Consider the following 12,322-nt stretch of genomic DNA (forward strand, 5'->3'; position numbering starts at 1 on the left):
GTTTAAATAATCTTTTATCGACGTCAATCATTTACGAGTTACTAAACCCTGTGTGGTGGTCATAATTGTAAAATTCTTCCATCACTCGAGACGCTCATCGTGCGACTTTGTCGATGTTCTATTTGCTTTACTAATGTTTGATTATTTACTCTTACCGTTCAATCTCCAAGTGTTTAGTGTACAAAATCCGATATTCACGTTTCGATACAATACTTTTCAAATTTGCCGCCACACCATTCCAGTAGCTCTCTCTTTCTAAATTTAGTTCGTGCATAACATCTAGATTTAATTTGCAATATTTATTGAAATAGATGAGTTTTGCTCGCACTCGTTCTTCTACCTTTTGTATATACTGGATATACTTAGTTGCACACACAATTGTCTTTGATATTTTTCTGTTGCCTCAATATCTGTATCATTCAAGGGCTTGAAATTAATTTGTAATTGCCTCAAACTCAAATACCGCCGCCTGGGTTTCTCCACGTTAACAGATGCTTTAGAATGTTAAAACGTTAAACGTTGAAACATTAGATTATCCACGACAAGTTATTTATTGAAGCAAATGACAACAAACGTCATTAATTTCTCCATAGCCAAACTTTTCTAAAATTTCTGTCTAGTTTTGCCCAATACTATGTATGTTGAAACCTTCATCTCTTCTTGGAATAAAAAACGCTGAAGGAAATACATGACATTGAAGTATTGAGGATAAAAAAATGCGATCAATTCAAGCAACACAATTTATTGCGTTTTTCAAGAATACAATAAATAAATAACATTAGAATTTAAAATACTTTAGGCTTTATAATAATATTATGAACCTGACTCCGAGAGAATAAAGAAACTATTTTTAATATTCCAGGTGCTGAGTCCTTGCAGTGACTCATATTAACAATTACATTGAGGATAAAAATAAATAAAACTGAACCCTATATCATATATTGTATATACACTACTTACAATTTAAAGATGATTATCTCGTAATTGGTGCGATTTTTAGGACTAAGTGCGAATATTACTGCACGTATAAATATCCAATAGCTCCATTAATTGTTAGTAGAACGCTGTGATATTACTTCGTTTGATTAAATTCTAGTTGCGTCTTCTATCAAATTTTTCAATTCTTTGATGTGCTGGGCTTTGCTACCTGTAGCAGTACTGGCGGCAACAGGTCTGCCGACGTAGCTGTAAAAGGATGTCGGTTAATATCCGACAGATTCGAATAACCGCGGCATTAATAAGCTGAAGCGAAACAAGTGCTATCTGCGCTACGAAGATCTGGCCAATCTCACCTAACGATTCTTTCGTCGGCCTTTTGATCCGGACCAATGTTATTATTGTTATCGTTACCAAACAGTCTACTCAACCAACTTTTTTTACTGGGACTAAAACATAGTAAGAATTCGCTTTACGACATCTTCATAGCACAGTACACTCGTTTTTATATATATTATTTTAATAGACATTTACTTACATGACCTCCCTTTGTCCCGACAAAGTGGTTTCGAATCTAGGCCTGACGTACGTCCACGCGCCTTGGTTTTTGTGCTCCTCTTGGGCCCAAGCGATTTCAGCGTTAGAATACTTTACGCATTCTTGCTTGACCAGATCGAACGGGAATGGCGTCAACTGAAAGACAATACAGATTTTCGATGATCTATATGCTTACGTTATTCAGAACACATTTACCTGTTCGACGCGGGTTACTGCGATTTTATCCTCGACGCCTTGTTCTTTGTTAGCTTTCACCAAGTCATAGTATACTTTGCCAGAGCAGAATATTAGTTTCTTTACGCCGCTTGGGTTGTTGGAGGCAGGTCCTTCGTCAGGAATGACTCTCCTAAATTCGGTACCTGTAGAAAATAAATATGGGTATCGCAGCAGCTAGACCTTGATGTTGTCGTACCTTCGACCATATCGTCGAATGAACTTCTAGCTTCGGGGTGTCTCAGCAAGCTCTTTGGAGTCATAATGACTAAGGGCTTTCGGAAAGGTAAAGCGATCTGTCGTCTTAACAAATGGAAAATGTTGGCAGGCGTTGTGCAATTGGCTATTATCCAATTGATGTCGTGTAGTTGGCGTACGGCAAAATCTTCTGTTTCCGGTGGGAAATAATCGGGATCATCTGAGGACATCTGCAGGAATCTTTCGAGGCGAGCGCTGGAATGTTCGGGCCCTTGGCCTACACAATTTCAGCTAGTAACATTTGATATAACGATCCGATTAACATCTTACCTTCCATACCATGTGGTAACAGCATGACCAAACCGGTCTGTCGCACCCATTTAGATTGTCCGCTCGAAAGAAGCGTGTCGATGATGCACTGAGCAGTATTGGCGAAATCTCCAAACTGAGCTTCCCAGATGACTAAAGCATTGGGATTCGTCATAGAGTAGCCTGCGAGAAGTCACAGATATACAGTCACACAGATATTTAGTCGAAGAATTCTCAACTATTCGAACGTACCTAATTCAAAACCAAGAACGCCATATTCAGATAAGGAACTGTTGCAAACAGTGTAAGGGGCTTGATCGGGATATAGGTTACAGAGAGGCCTAGAAGTACAAGCAAATTGTTAGTGGTGGAGCGTCGAATACGTAATTTGACGATTTTTGTATAATATAATTAATTAAAAAACGAGTTAAAAACGATATCTAAACAGTTTCAAATAACATCAGACTTGCAACATATTTTCGGGAACGTCATAATGAGTCCCTGTATTTGATATTCAAGTGATTTTTGGTAAATCAATATAATCCCTATGAGCGAGTCGGTTCCCATCTAGCCGAAAATAACGATAATGGTTCTTGGTATCTGAACTTTTCTGTGGCCTGGTTAATATCGGGTTTATTCACATATCTTGCAGACATCCAATAAAAACACAACGTTGACAGTTGTCGTCCTCAAAAATGTATCTCCCCACTGTTTACTTCAAAACTAACTCGTCTATGGTACGATAAAGGACGGTTGTAGTCGTTTATCGTGCACTTACCTGTAGGTGGCCTTATCGACGCTCTGGTGATGCAGAACATGGTGCCTATGGGAGAAAGTGCCCCTTTCCACATCTTGTCCTGATAGGCGAACGTGAATACCTTCTTTCAGTAGGGAGCCAAAAGCCATAGCCTCTCCCAAGGCCCAATCGCATATACGATTTTCGACCATTTCCATCCTGGATCTAAGTATACGTTCGATACCTTTATGGATTATAAATTCGGCAGCATTCGGAGGTGGCGAAGAAAAACGTTTTCCAATATGTACCAGCGTGTCTTCGACAATTCCAGTTTTCGCTACCTTCAAAGGATCCTTGCCCTCGAAAAAACCGGACCAAGGGCTGTCGATCCAGTCCTTGTACTTAATGTGCGTCTCCTGTCTAGCTCTCTCGAGTGCGTCTTCGCAAATTTTTTCGTACTTGCCTTTGACATCTTGAACTTCCGTCTCCGTTACAACTCCTACATATAAAAATAAATAAATGACATCAAATTTATCGGCGGAGCTTGAACAAAACTGATTTACCTTCGTTAATGAGTTGTTCAGCGTACTTGTCCAACGATGGCTTGGTGCTTCGAATCTTCCTGTACATAAGAGGTTGGGTAAACATGGGCTCATCCAGTTCATTGTGGCCATATCGGCGATAGCACACCTGTACGGAACATATGATAAGAAACAATATGCTAATCACTTAAAAATTGTAGCTTATACCAAGTCGATGACGACGTCTTTGTGGAACGTGGCTCTCCACTCGGCAGCTATATTACATACGTGAATCACCGATTCCGGATCGTCGGCGTTGACGTGGAATATGGGAGCATTCACCACACGGGCTACGTCTGCAATTTAAAATGCCCAAATGATAACAGTGGAATGAATGTATTTTTCTCTTATCATACCCGTGCAGTACGGCGACGACCTCGAGAATCTCGGATCGGTTGTGAATCCGATTTGGTTATTGACGACGATGTGCACTGTGCCGTGAGTAGTATAGTCTGGTAATTCGGACAGATGCATGGTTTCGAACACAACTCCTTGGCCGGCAAACGCTGCGTCCCCGTGCAAGAGCATGGACATAACCTATAAAACCACCATATACGCGTAGACACAATCCTTAACGCATCTGCTATCAAAATTCTCAACAAACCTTTTTGCCTTCTCCGTCACCCCTGTAGAACTGTTCCGCTCTAGTTTTTCCTTCTACCACGGGATCAACGGTCTCCAAATGAGATGGGTTAGCCACCACCGCCAAACGAATATTTTTGTTGGTAACTCTATTCAACCTGCATAGTAGACGTCACGATATTGCAACGTTTATTGTTATATATCTACTACAATTGTTACTATAACGCTAACTACCTTTCGATGTATGTACCCAAGTGATACTTGACGTCACCGGATCCATCGTCGGCTGCCTCTAGCCCGGCGAATTGTGTGAAGAGTTGATACAACGGTTTCCTGCAAACGTTGGCCAAAACGTTAAGTCGGCCCCTGTGAGGCATGCCCATAACGATGCTTTCCACTCCCAGTTCCGTTGATTTGTCAATTACAGTTTTCATGGCGGGTATCAACATTTCGCAACCTTCTAAACCGAAACGCTTCTCGGAGGACCACTTTTTCGCCAAAAATGATTCGAACCTTTAAAATGCAAACTCAATAACGAAAACGAATCGCTTAACTAGAGCGCTGATCTCACCCGGTCGCTCTCGTCAAACGTGCCAATATAAGTCTCTTTTGGTCTGCCGTCAAATCCATACAGCCGGGTGTTTCCAATCTCTGCCTGATCCAGTTACATTGCTCGAGGCTGTTAATAAACATGAATTCGACGCCGATGTGGCGACAGTACGAGAGTTCTAAACGGCGCAGAATTTCTCTAAGCGGAAGAGATTTCTCCTTTCCTCCAATAAACGTAGTAGAGGGTAATTTAAAGACGCGGTCCATGTCATTCTCGTCTAAATAAGAAACAATCAGATTATATTACTTATTAGAAATAAGCGGCTATAGACAATAACAGAGAAACATATTTCTTCTAGAGCTTAATGTGGTATGGTCAAGCAAGTTTTGTTGTCTGAGAATTGAAAACGTTTATAATTCTACGACTTTTCTACTATAGAGCAAACGAAACTTGTGAGCTAAAAAGCAACTACTCGGGGCGTCGTGAAAAATAGATCTGCCGAAGCTATTTGCAGTAGATGGTTAAATAATGAGGTAATACATAATAAAATTGTGCTTACGTCGCATGAACTGTTGAACTTGCCTCTTAAGTTCTTCGGAGTACGTTCTCGAAGGGCTATCTAAAAGTTAGGACAAAAACAAGCAAACAAAGTTTTAAAAAGCTTCGTTAAGGAAAACAGGACAATCTAAAAAATATATTGTTATAATCATTATTATTCTTTACAATGAAACAATTACTAAAATATTATAAAATAAAAACATGCACTACAAAATCAGCAGTATTCTGTTAATATTTAATTAGGACTGAGTTAATTATTAAAAATTTTGTTAATGCTTCAATAAGGTTAGGTCAGCAACGTGATATCGAATAAACAAACAAAATTTTCAATAGCTAAAAGTGAAGGATTTTTTCAACGTTATTTAGAGATATTTCTTACCAAAGTTGTAATTTTTGTAAATGAGCTCTTGAGGTGTCTGATCGTCCAAATCAGCGCTGTTGATGCCGAGCGGATCCAGATTGGCTATATGATGGCCGCGTATCTAAAAACAACATTGCCAACACCTCTACAACTCTTTCCGAGCGGTTCACTATTTATATTTTATTATATACAAAATGTGTATAAGGGCATATACTAATTTAGCATATATGTTTTTGCTAAAAAATAATACACGAACTAGCAAACGGTATTGGTCAAACACAATATGATAATGATACATTAGCAATAGGTTTAAATGAAAAGCACATGCATAGAATGGAATCATGCCGCGTTACACTAAGCATCCCCAAAACTTAAACAAAAATTGCCGACCATAAATCATCATCCGCCAAGACAGTTTCAGTTATCACAAATAATCGTTACCGCAGTAGCTCTAAATTGATAATGTTTCTTCTTAATTAGTCAAGGGAGCACACTCATCCCTACCTAATTTATGTTGGCGAATGACCTCTGAAGGAGCTGCACCCATTAAGTCACTAATAGTAGCCGTGCGGTCAGAAAACATAATATCAAGCGGGTCCAGTTTAGCCACTAAATGACCGCGTTGCTATAGCAAAATGAAATAGAAAAATTACACAACTCATATGAAAAAAAATCTCTACCGTTAATTCATAGGTGGTAGACAATCTCTGATACCATGCATTAGCGTTTTCTGTAATGACAAATCTATAGAGGTACATTTGTTATTTGATTACACATTATGAAACTAAATGAGCTCCCATCATGCATGTAATATTGTGACCAAAATTTCAATATCTGCATTTTATAAAACAATCTGGGATATATTTTAAATTGCTTCCATAAAATTAATCATAAGGCCGAAAGCTGTGATGAGATACAGGTGATATATATAATATATATAGCTTATGCAACTTGTTCTACCTGATAGCTACGAATTATCGCCTGCACTGCTAAGTGGTCATCAATTATTTTGTCGTTAATCCCACCGGACATTAGTGGAGAACCTCCCAAGCTAGGAATTAATGCACCTAGGGCTACTTCATTTTTCCCAGGAGTTGCCAGGCTGGGGGGTGGTGTATATCCCGCACCTCCAGATTGGGAATTTCTAAAGAACGCGTCCCATGACTAAAAATGATATTAATAATTTACTTCCATATTAATAAGTCTTATCTTTCAGATTAAAATTCTCAGAAATTATTCATTAATAACGACAAAGATAATCATGAGTACAAAGTAACAAACCTCTCACCCGATGAAATCTTTATGTAAATAGCTAAAAGATTCCAGCTATAAGTTATTCTAAGTCAACTAAATTATATAACAGTATGTTTAAAACTGGACTTACAGCATGTACACTTGATGGATCAGCTAGCCAAGCATTATACATATCTTCAACATATTGTCCGGAACTACCATTGAGAAATGGTTCAGATGCGGCAGGTACATTATAAGATCTACATTGATTGTATTGAAATGCGCTTGGCGAATTTTTAATCAGCCAAGAAGCTATTTTTTGGGCCGGTGGACCAGCAGAAATGGCATTAACGAGGGTTCTTGCACGATGCATATTTTTGATAGAGCTGAAAACCCAAACAAAACCGCAATAAGTAAATCAAACTAAAGTAATAATAGCCACTTAAATATACAATTTAAATTAATAACAATAAATATTTTTTTATAGTTTAACCAATAATTCTTACAAATTATTAATAAGGTTTGAAACAGCAACCTTAACCTATAAAAGAAAGCTATATATCACGAATGACCTTAAATATGAGTGGTACTTGCAGAACCATAAAATTTGTTTACGAATTATAAAAATAAATCGATTTAAAAGGAACATCACGTGAATAATAAAATAATTTGGCAAAGGTTTTCCAACATATTTTGTACTAAATAAGATCAACATTGCTATGTTATTTTTGGTTCGAGTACACTGTTACGTAAAGGAGCAAAAAGTATAATAAAAATTGTAACTATATTTGCAAATTCCAATATCATTTAAATAATAACTAAATTTACACAGTAAAATTAATGTAATAGTATAATTTATATTATGTAACTGTCAAATGCATTCTTTTTACGATAACCTTGATTTAAATTAGTTTACCTAAATTACACTTAATAGATACCTTATGTTAAATTATGTATTGCCACAATTCAGTTGTTATGCTATTGATATTGGACCCACTTAGATATACATCTACACTTTACAACGCGAAACTGGCAAGAACTGAATCGCTATAGGATTGAAAAGGAGGGTCTCGCGATTGATGCGTTGCGGCGAGTGTAACGTCACGGAATGTCATCAGCAACGTCAGCTTATTGTGTTAAAAGTTACTGCTAGTCACATACACGGATTACATTAGCTTTAATTTTTTAATCAGATATCAAGATTGTTGCATCACTTAAAAGATGCTTAAAAGCACTAACTAAATTCTGACATAATGATACATGAAACGGATAGCGTAGGAAAAATTGTTATAATAATTTAATGAAATAGACGAACGTATTTAAAGCTTTTTGTATTAATCCATAACATATATTTTCGCAAATTTATATGAATTTAGGCTTGCCAGGAGTTAATATGTTAGAAATAATATCAAGGCTTTTCACATTTATACTTTTGTATGTTTTGTATCAATTATCACAAAGTATGTTCTGTATTATACCACTGTTTAACCATACCCTACAATTTGTGTGTGTCCTTGAAAAACAGAACCCTAACCTGGTCTAAGGCTAGATTATTTATGTTTTGTGGTTAGCTTAGCGGTGATTTTATGAACGTTTAATTTTTTTTACAATGAATAAATTTACGACAAATTTACGATATTTTATATTTAGTCGTTTTTACATTTTGGATAAACATGTCCTTAGAGTACGCGTGCATTTAATATTTTAATGCCATTAACAAAAACATCTTTTTTATTTCAGGGTTTCAATGTTAATCAATCATTTTCTCACTGTTATTCAACTAGAAAAAATGTATCTGCTATGGATAAAGTTGGCAGTATTAAGCGTATTAATAATGTAAATTTGTATACTAAACGTTCTCATACATGTGGTGAATTAAGAAGAGAAAATGTAGGTCAAAAAGTTACTCTCTGTGGATGGTTAAAATACCAACGTATGAATAAATTTATTCTTTTACGAGATAGTTATGGAGAGATACAACTTTTATTCCCAGTTAAGGTTGTATTAGTACTTTAATTTAGTATAAGAATAAACGGTTATTTTTAAAGGATATTGGTGGCCAACAAATATTAGATCAAATGCCTTTCGAAAGCATAATAGAAGTTGAAGGTACTGTTGTCTTACGACCAGAATGTATGATTAACAAAAACCAACAAACTGGTGATATTGAGGTACTGTAGTTCGTGTGAAATCATCTTTAATTTATTAATCAAAATGTTATAGATTGAGGTAGAACATTTTAAAATGCTTAATGAAGCTAGAGATAATTTGCCATTTAATATACGTGAATTTCAAAAAGCAAAAGAGATGTTAAGGATGCAATATAGGTATTTGGATATGAGATTTCCTGAAATGCAAAAAAATCTGAGGATGAGGTCAAAATTGTTAATGCGAATGAGGGAATTTTTAATTCATAATCATTTTATAGATGTTGAAACGCCAACATTGTTTAAAGCAACACCAGGTGTAAGTTGTCCAATTTAATATCTAAATGGGTTTATATTTCAATTCTAACTATAGGGCGCTCAAGAGTTTATTGTTCCCACAAGATTCCCAGGAAAATTTTATTCATTAGTTCAAAGCCCTCAACAATTCAAACAAATGCTGATGGCTGGGGCATTAGACAGATATTTTCAAATTGCTAGATGTTATAGGGATGAGGGTGCCAGGTATTGTTGCTTGTATTTTTTTCTATTAAGTTAAAATTTTTTATGTTCAGATCAGATAGGCAACCCGAATTCACGCAGTTAGATATCGAACTATCTTTTACCGATGTGGAATGCATCTTAACCCTCATAGAAAATCTTTTATCTTATACTTTATCAGATGATTATGCAACAATTCCAACGCATTTTCCGAGAATGTCGTACGAAGATGCCCTGGAAAATTACGGCAGCGATAAACCAGACATTAGTTTTGATCTTAAGGTTTGAGTTTAATTGTTGGATTAGTGTTTTTTTTAATACCACAATGTTTATAGCTTCAAAACTGTACCGATATTTTAAAGAAGAGTCAACATATCGGTCCCATTCCGGACGACTTCGGAGCTTATTTATTGGTCGTTGATCAAAAACAACATCAGGCAAAGGCTACTTTGAGCAAATCTATCAAAGATGCCCATTTACAAATTTCGAAACAATATCAGAGTGCAAAATTCATTCAATTCAAGGTGTTACCGAATGAAGGGCTGTCTAAATTGGAAAAGGTCTTTGGTACTCGGGAAATTAACGATTTACGTAAACGGTTTCCGGTCGAAGAAGACTCGGTGTTGTTCTTGGCATACGGGGAGAAACACGAAGCGGTGTGTCTTGAGTTTTCAGTAAATTTGTTTTTAACTGCCAAGTATTTTTTAGAGACAATTAATGGGCAAGATCAGATTAGAATACGTGAATTATCTTGAAAATAAATTAGGATTAAGCGGTATAAGACGAAAGGGACTTTATTTTTTGTGGGTTATCGATTTTCCGTTATTCGAGCTAAATTTCGAAGATGGTTCCCTTCAGTCAGCCCATCATCCATTTACATCCCCTAATTTGGAAGATTTACCTCTCTTGGATAGTGATCCGTTAAAGGTAAAAAACGTATTATTTTCAGAACTACTTATTTCTATAATTGAAGGGTTACCGATGCCGCAAGTTTTACCTTGATGCTTATTTTTGTATGAGCACCTTCAGTGGATTTAATGTATTTTGAATACATTTTTCAAATACATACTTTAAATATTGCCCATATGATAAGACAGACAATGCATATCAAAATATAATGAGGTGATGACCTAATGTAACGTTATTAACTTATAATTTTGATTTACACTGTTTACCGGTTTGTAAGCTCGACTGTGGTCGATGGGGCCTATGTTTAAGCAGTAGGTCCAGGATAAACCCTTGTTGGTAACAAGGAAAATATGACAAAACGTATATAAAATAAATGTATATAAATAAACATGTTTTTTTAAATATTTTGGTAGCTGTTAAAATAATATCACCTTCAATTATTATAATCTAAATGGCTAATTGGTTTTTTTTTTGGTCGAATACAATTATTTGCAACAGGTGCGAGCTTTGGCCTACGATTTGGTGTTAAACGGCAATGAAGTCGGTGGCGGGTCCATTCGCGTACATGACCCTCATCTACAAGAAAAAATACTGGACTTGCTTGGAATCGATAAGGGGACCTTACAACACATAATTGATATGTTAGGTAGGTGACAGTGACATTTACGAATTTAAAAATTCTATATAACGTCCATTTAGGTTCCGGTTGTCCTCCTCACGGGGGCATTGCATTAGGACTGGATCGCTTATTGGCGATTTTATTAAATGCCGAAAGTATCAGGGAAGTTATGGCGTTTCCCAAGACATTCGAAGGAAGAGATCCGGTGAGTCAGGCACCGTCTGAAGTATCCGAAGAAACTCTGAATTTGTATCACATTAAAGTTGTAAATAAAGATCTTTGATTTTTTTCTAGTTTTCTTTTAATTTCAAATTTATAATTCATCGTATATCGTTCGATATGCCTACTACTAAATGTTTTAAAAAACTTAAAAATACTAAAATAATCAAAATCTAAAACACTCAATATCAAATATATCAACGTTAGAGATTAGGTTTTTTGGAATTGGAGGTTAAGTTCCAAATTCGCACAGTCTTTTCCACTGACGGAAGCTATGCCTCACTGTCACCGTTGAAAGAATATTTGACAGTTTTTTATCGATAATTATTTTAGAAGCGAAAAGCGTCTCTAACTGTTTTTTAGTGTTTTTGTTGTTCTTGCGATTCTTAACAAGCTTCCTTACGTATGATGCTGAGACAGGATTTTAGAAGAAATAACTTTTTTTCCTCAGAATACTTAATAAACTTAGAAAATAATGATATTTTATCAGGTTTTGACAGTCCTACAAAAACCGCGGTGGAGAAAAAACACCGTACCGGTCCTTAAGAAATCCTTGATCTCTCTTATTCCTCTATAAGAGACGATATATTAGGTTTGGTTTGCTTTGGTCAGAGGTTTGGTTAGGTTTGGTTTGCTTTGGTCAGAGGTTTGGTTAGGTTTGGTTTGCTTTGGTCAGAGGTTTGGTTAGGTTTGGTTTGCTTTGGTCAGAGGTTTGGTTAGGTTTGGTTTGCTTTGGTCAGAGGTTTGGTTAGGTTTGGTTTGCTTTGGTCAGAGGTTTGGTTAGGTTTGGTTTGCTTTGGTCAGAGGTTTGGTTAGGTTTGGTTTGCTTTGGTCAGAGGTTTGGTTAGGTTTGGTTTGCTTTGGTCAGAGGTTTGGTTAGGTTTGGTTTGCTTTGGTCAGAGGTTTGGTTAGGTTTGGTTTGCTTTGGTCAGAGGTTTGGTTAGGTTTGGTTTGCTTTGGTCAGAGGTTTGGTTAGGTTTGGTTTGCTTTGGTCAGAGGTTTGGTTAGGTTTGGTTTGCTTTGGTCAGAGGTTTGGTTAGGTTTGGTTTGCTTTGGTCAGAGGTTTGGTTAGGTTTGGTTTGCTTTGGTCAGAGGTTTGGTTAGGTTTGGTTTGC

The 12,322-nt window shown here is 36.5% G+C and overlaps 2 protein-coding genes across 11 annotated transcripts; one reads left to right on the forward strand and one right to left on the reverse strand.

The window, feature by feature from the left end:
- Positions 1-726: 726 nt before the first annotated feature.
- Positions 727-7,964, reverse strand: LOC143202513 (2-oxoglutarate dehydrogenase complex component E1). 9 transcript variants are annotated; one of them, XM_076414103.1, is made up of 19 exons: positions 7,754-7,928; positions 6,967-7,201; positions 6,543-6,746; positions 5,601-5,703; positions 5,223-5,282; positions 4,685-4,940; positions 4,348-4,626; positions 4,136-4,271; positions 3,888-4,068; positions 3,700-3,827; positions 3,514-3,640; positions 2,993-3,449; positions 2,467-2,555; positions 2,236-2,397; positions 1,907-2,182; positions 1,690-1,853; positions 1,475-1,629; positions 1,293-1,385; positions 727-1,185 (listed from the first exon to the last, which is right to left on the reverse strand). In XM_076414103.1, the coding sequence occupies exons 2-19, from the start codon at positions 7,186-7,188 to the stop codon at positions 1,086-1,088; spliced, it is 3,192 nt and encodes a 1,063-aa protein (XP_076270218.1). In that variant the 5' UTR covers positions 7,189-7,201; positions 7,754-7,928; the 3' UTR covers positions 727-1,085. The 9 variants fall into 9 exon arrangements, with proteins under 9 accessions (XP_076270218.1, XP_076270219.1, XP_076270220.1 ...); XM_076414104.1 differs by lacking the exon at positions 7,754-7,928 and adding an exon at positions 7,322-7,445; XM_076414105.1 differs by lacking the exons at positions 5,223-5,282; positions 5,601-5,703 and adding an exon at positions 6,087-6,207 and having other exon boundaries at positions 7,754-7,931.
- On the forward strand, positions 7,945-11,277 carry AspRS-m (Aspartyl-tRNA synthetase, mitochondrial). Of its 2 annotated transcripts, none has more exons than XM_076414113.1 (10): positions 7,945-8,499; positions 8,556-8,813; positions 8,864-8,986; positions 9,039-9,281; positions 9,336-9,484; positions 9,535-9,742; positions 9,796-10,116; positions 10,169-10,387; positions 10,868-11,015; positions 11,069-11,277. In XM_076414113.1, exons 1-10 carry the CDS (start codon positions 8,425-8,427, stop codon positions 11,269-11,271), a joined length of 1,947 nt encoding a protein of 648 aa, XP_076270228.1. In that variant the 5' UTR covers positions 7,945-8,424; the 3' UTR covers positions 11,272-11,277. The 2 variants fall into 2 exon arrangements, with proteins under 2 accessions (XP_076270228.1, XP_076270229.1); XM_076414114.1 differs by having other exon boundaries at positions 7,946-8,249.
- The last annotated feature ends 1,045 nt before the right edge of the window (positions 11,278-12,322 follow it).

This window comes from Rhynchophorus ferrugineus, unplaced genomic scaffold (genome assembly GCF_030347505.1).
Source record: "Rhynchophorus ferrugineus isolate W39M unplaced genomic scaffold, kcgeb_rfMv2 rfM9, whole genome shotgun sequence".
NCBI classification, from domain to species: Eukaryota; Metazoa; Arthropoda; class Insecta; order Coleoptera; family Curculionidae; genus Rhynchophorus; species Rhynchophorus ferrugineus.

Coding starts and splice junctions, on each gene's coding strand:
- LOC143202513 (XM_076414103.1), bottom strand. CDS start 7,188: ATGCATCGTGCAAGAACCCTCGTTAATGCCATTTCTGCTGGTCCACCG. Junction 5,283..5,600: donor TTACAAAAATTACAACTTTG/GTAAGAAATATC, acceptor CCTAACTTTTAG/ATAGCCCTTCGAGAACGTAC. Junction 1,854..1,906: donor ATTCGACGATATGGTCGAAG/GTACGACAACAT, acceptor TATTTTCTACAG/GTACCGAATTTAGGAGAGTC.
- AspRS-m (XM_076414113.1), top strand. CDS start 8,425: ATGAATAAATTTACGACAAATTTACGATATTTTATATTTAGTCGTTTT. Junction 9,485..9,534: donor TATAGGGATGAGGGTGCCAG/GTATTGTTGCTT, acceptor TTTTATGTTCAG/ATCAGATAGGCAACCCGAAT. Junction 9,743..9,795: donor ACATTAGTTTTGATCTTAAG/GTTTGAGTTTAA, acceptor CAATGTTTATAG/CTTCAAAACTGTACCGATAT.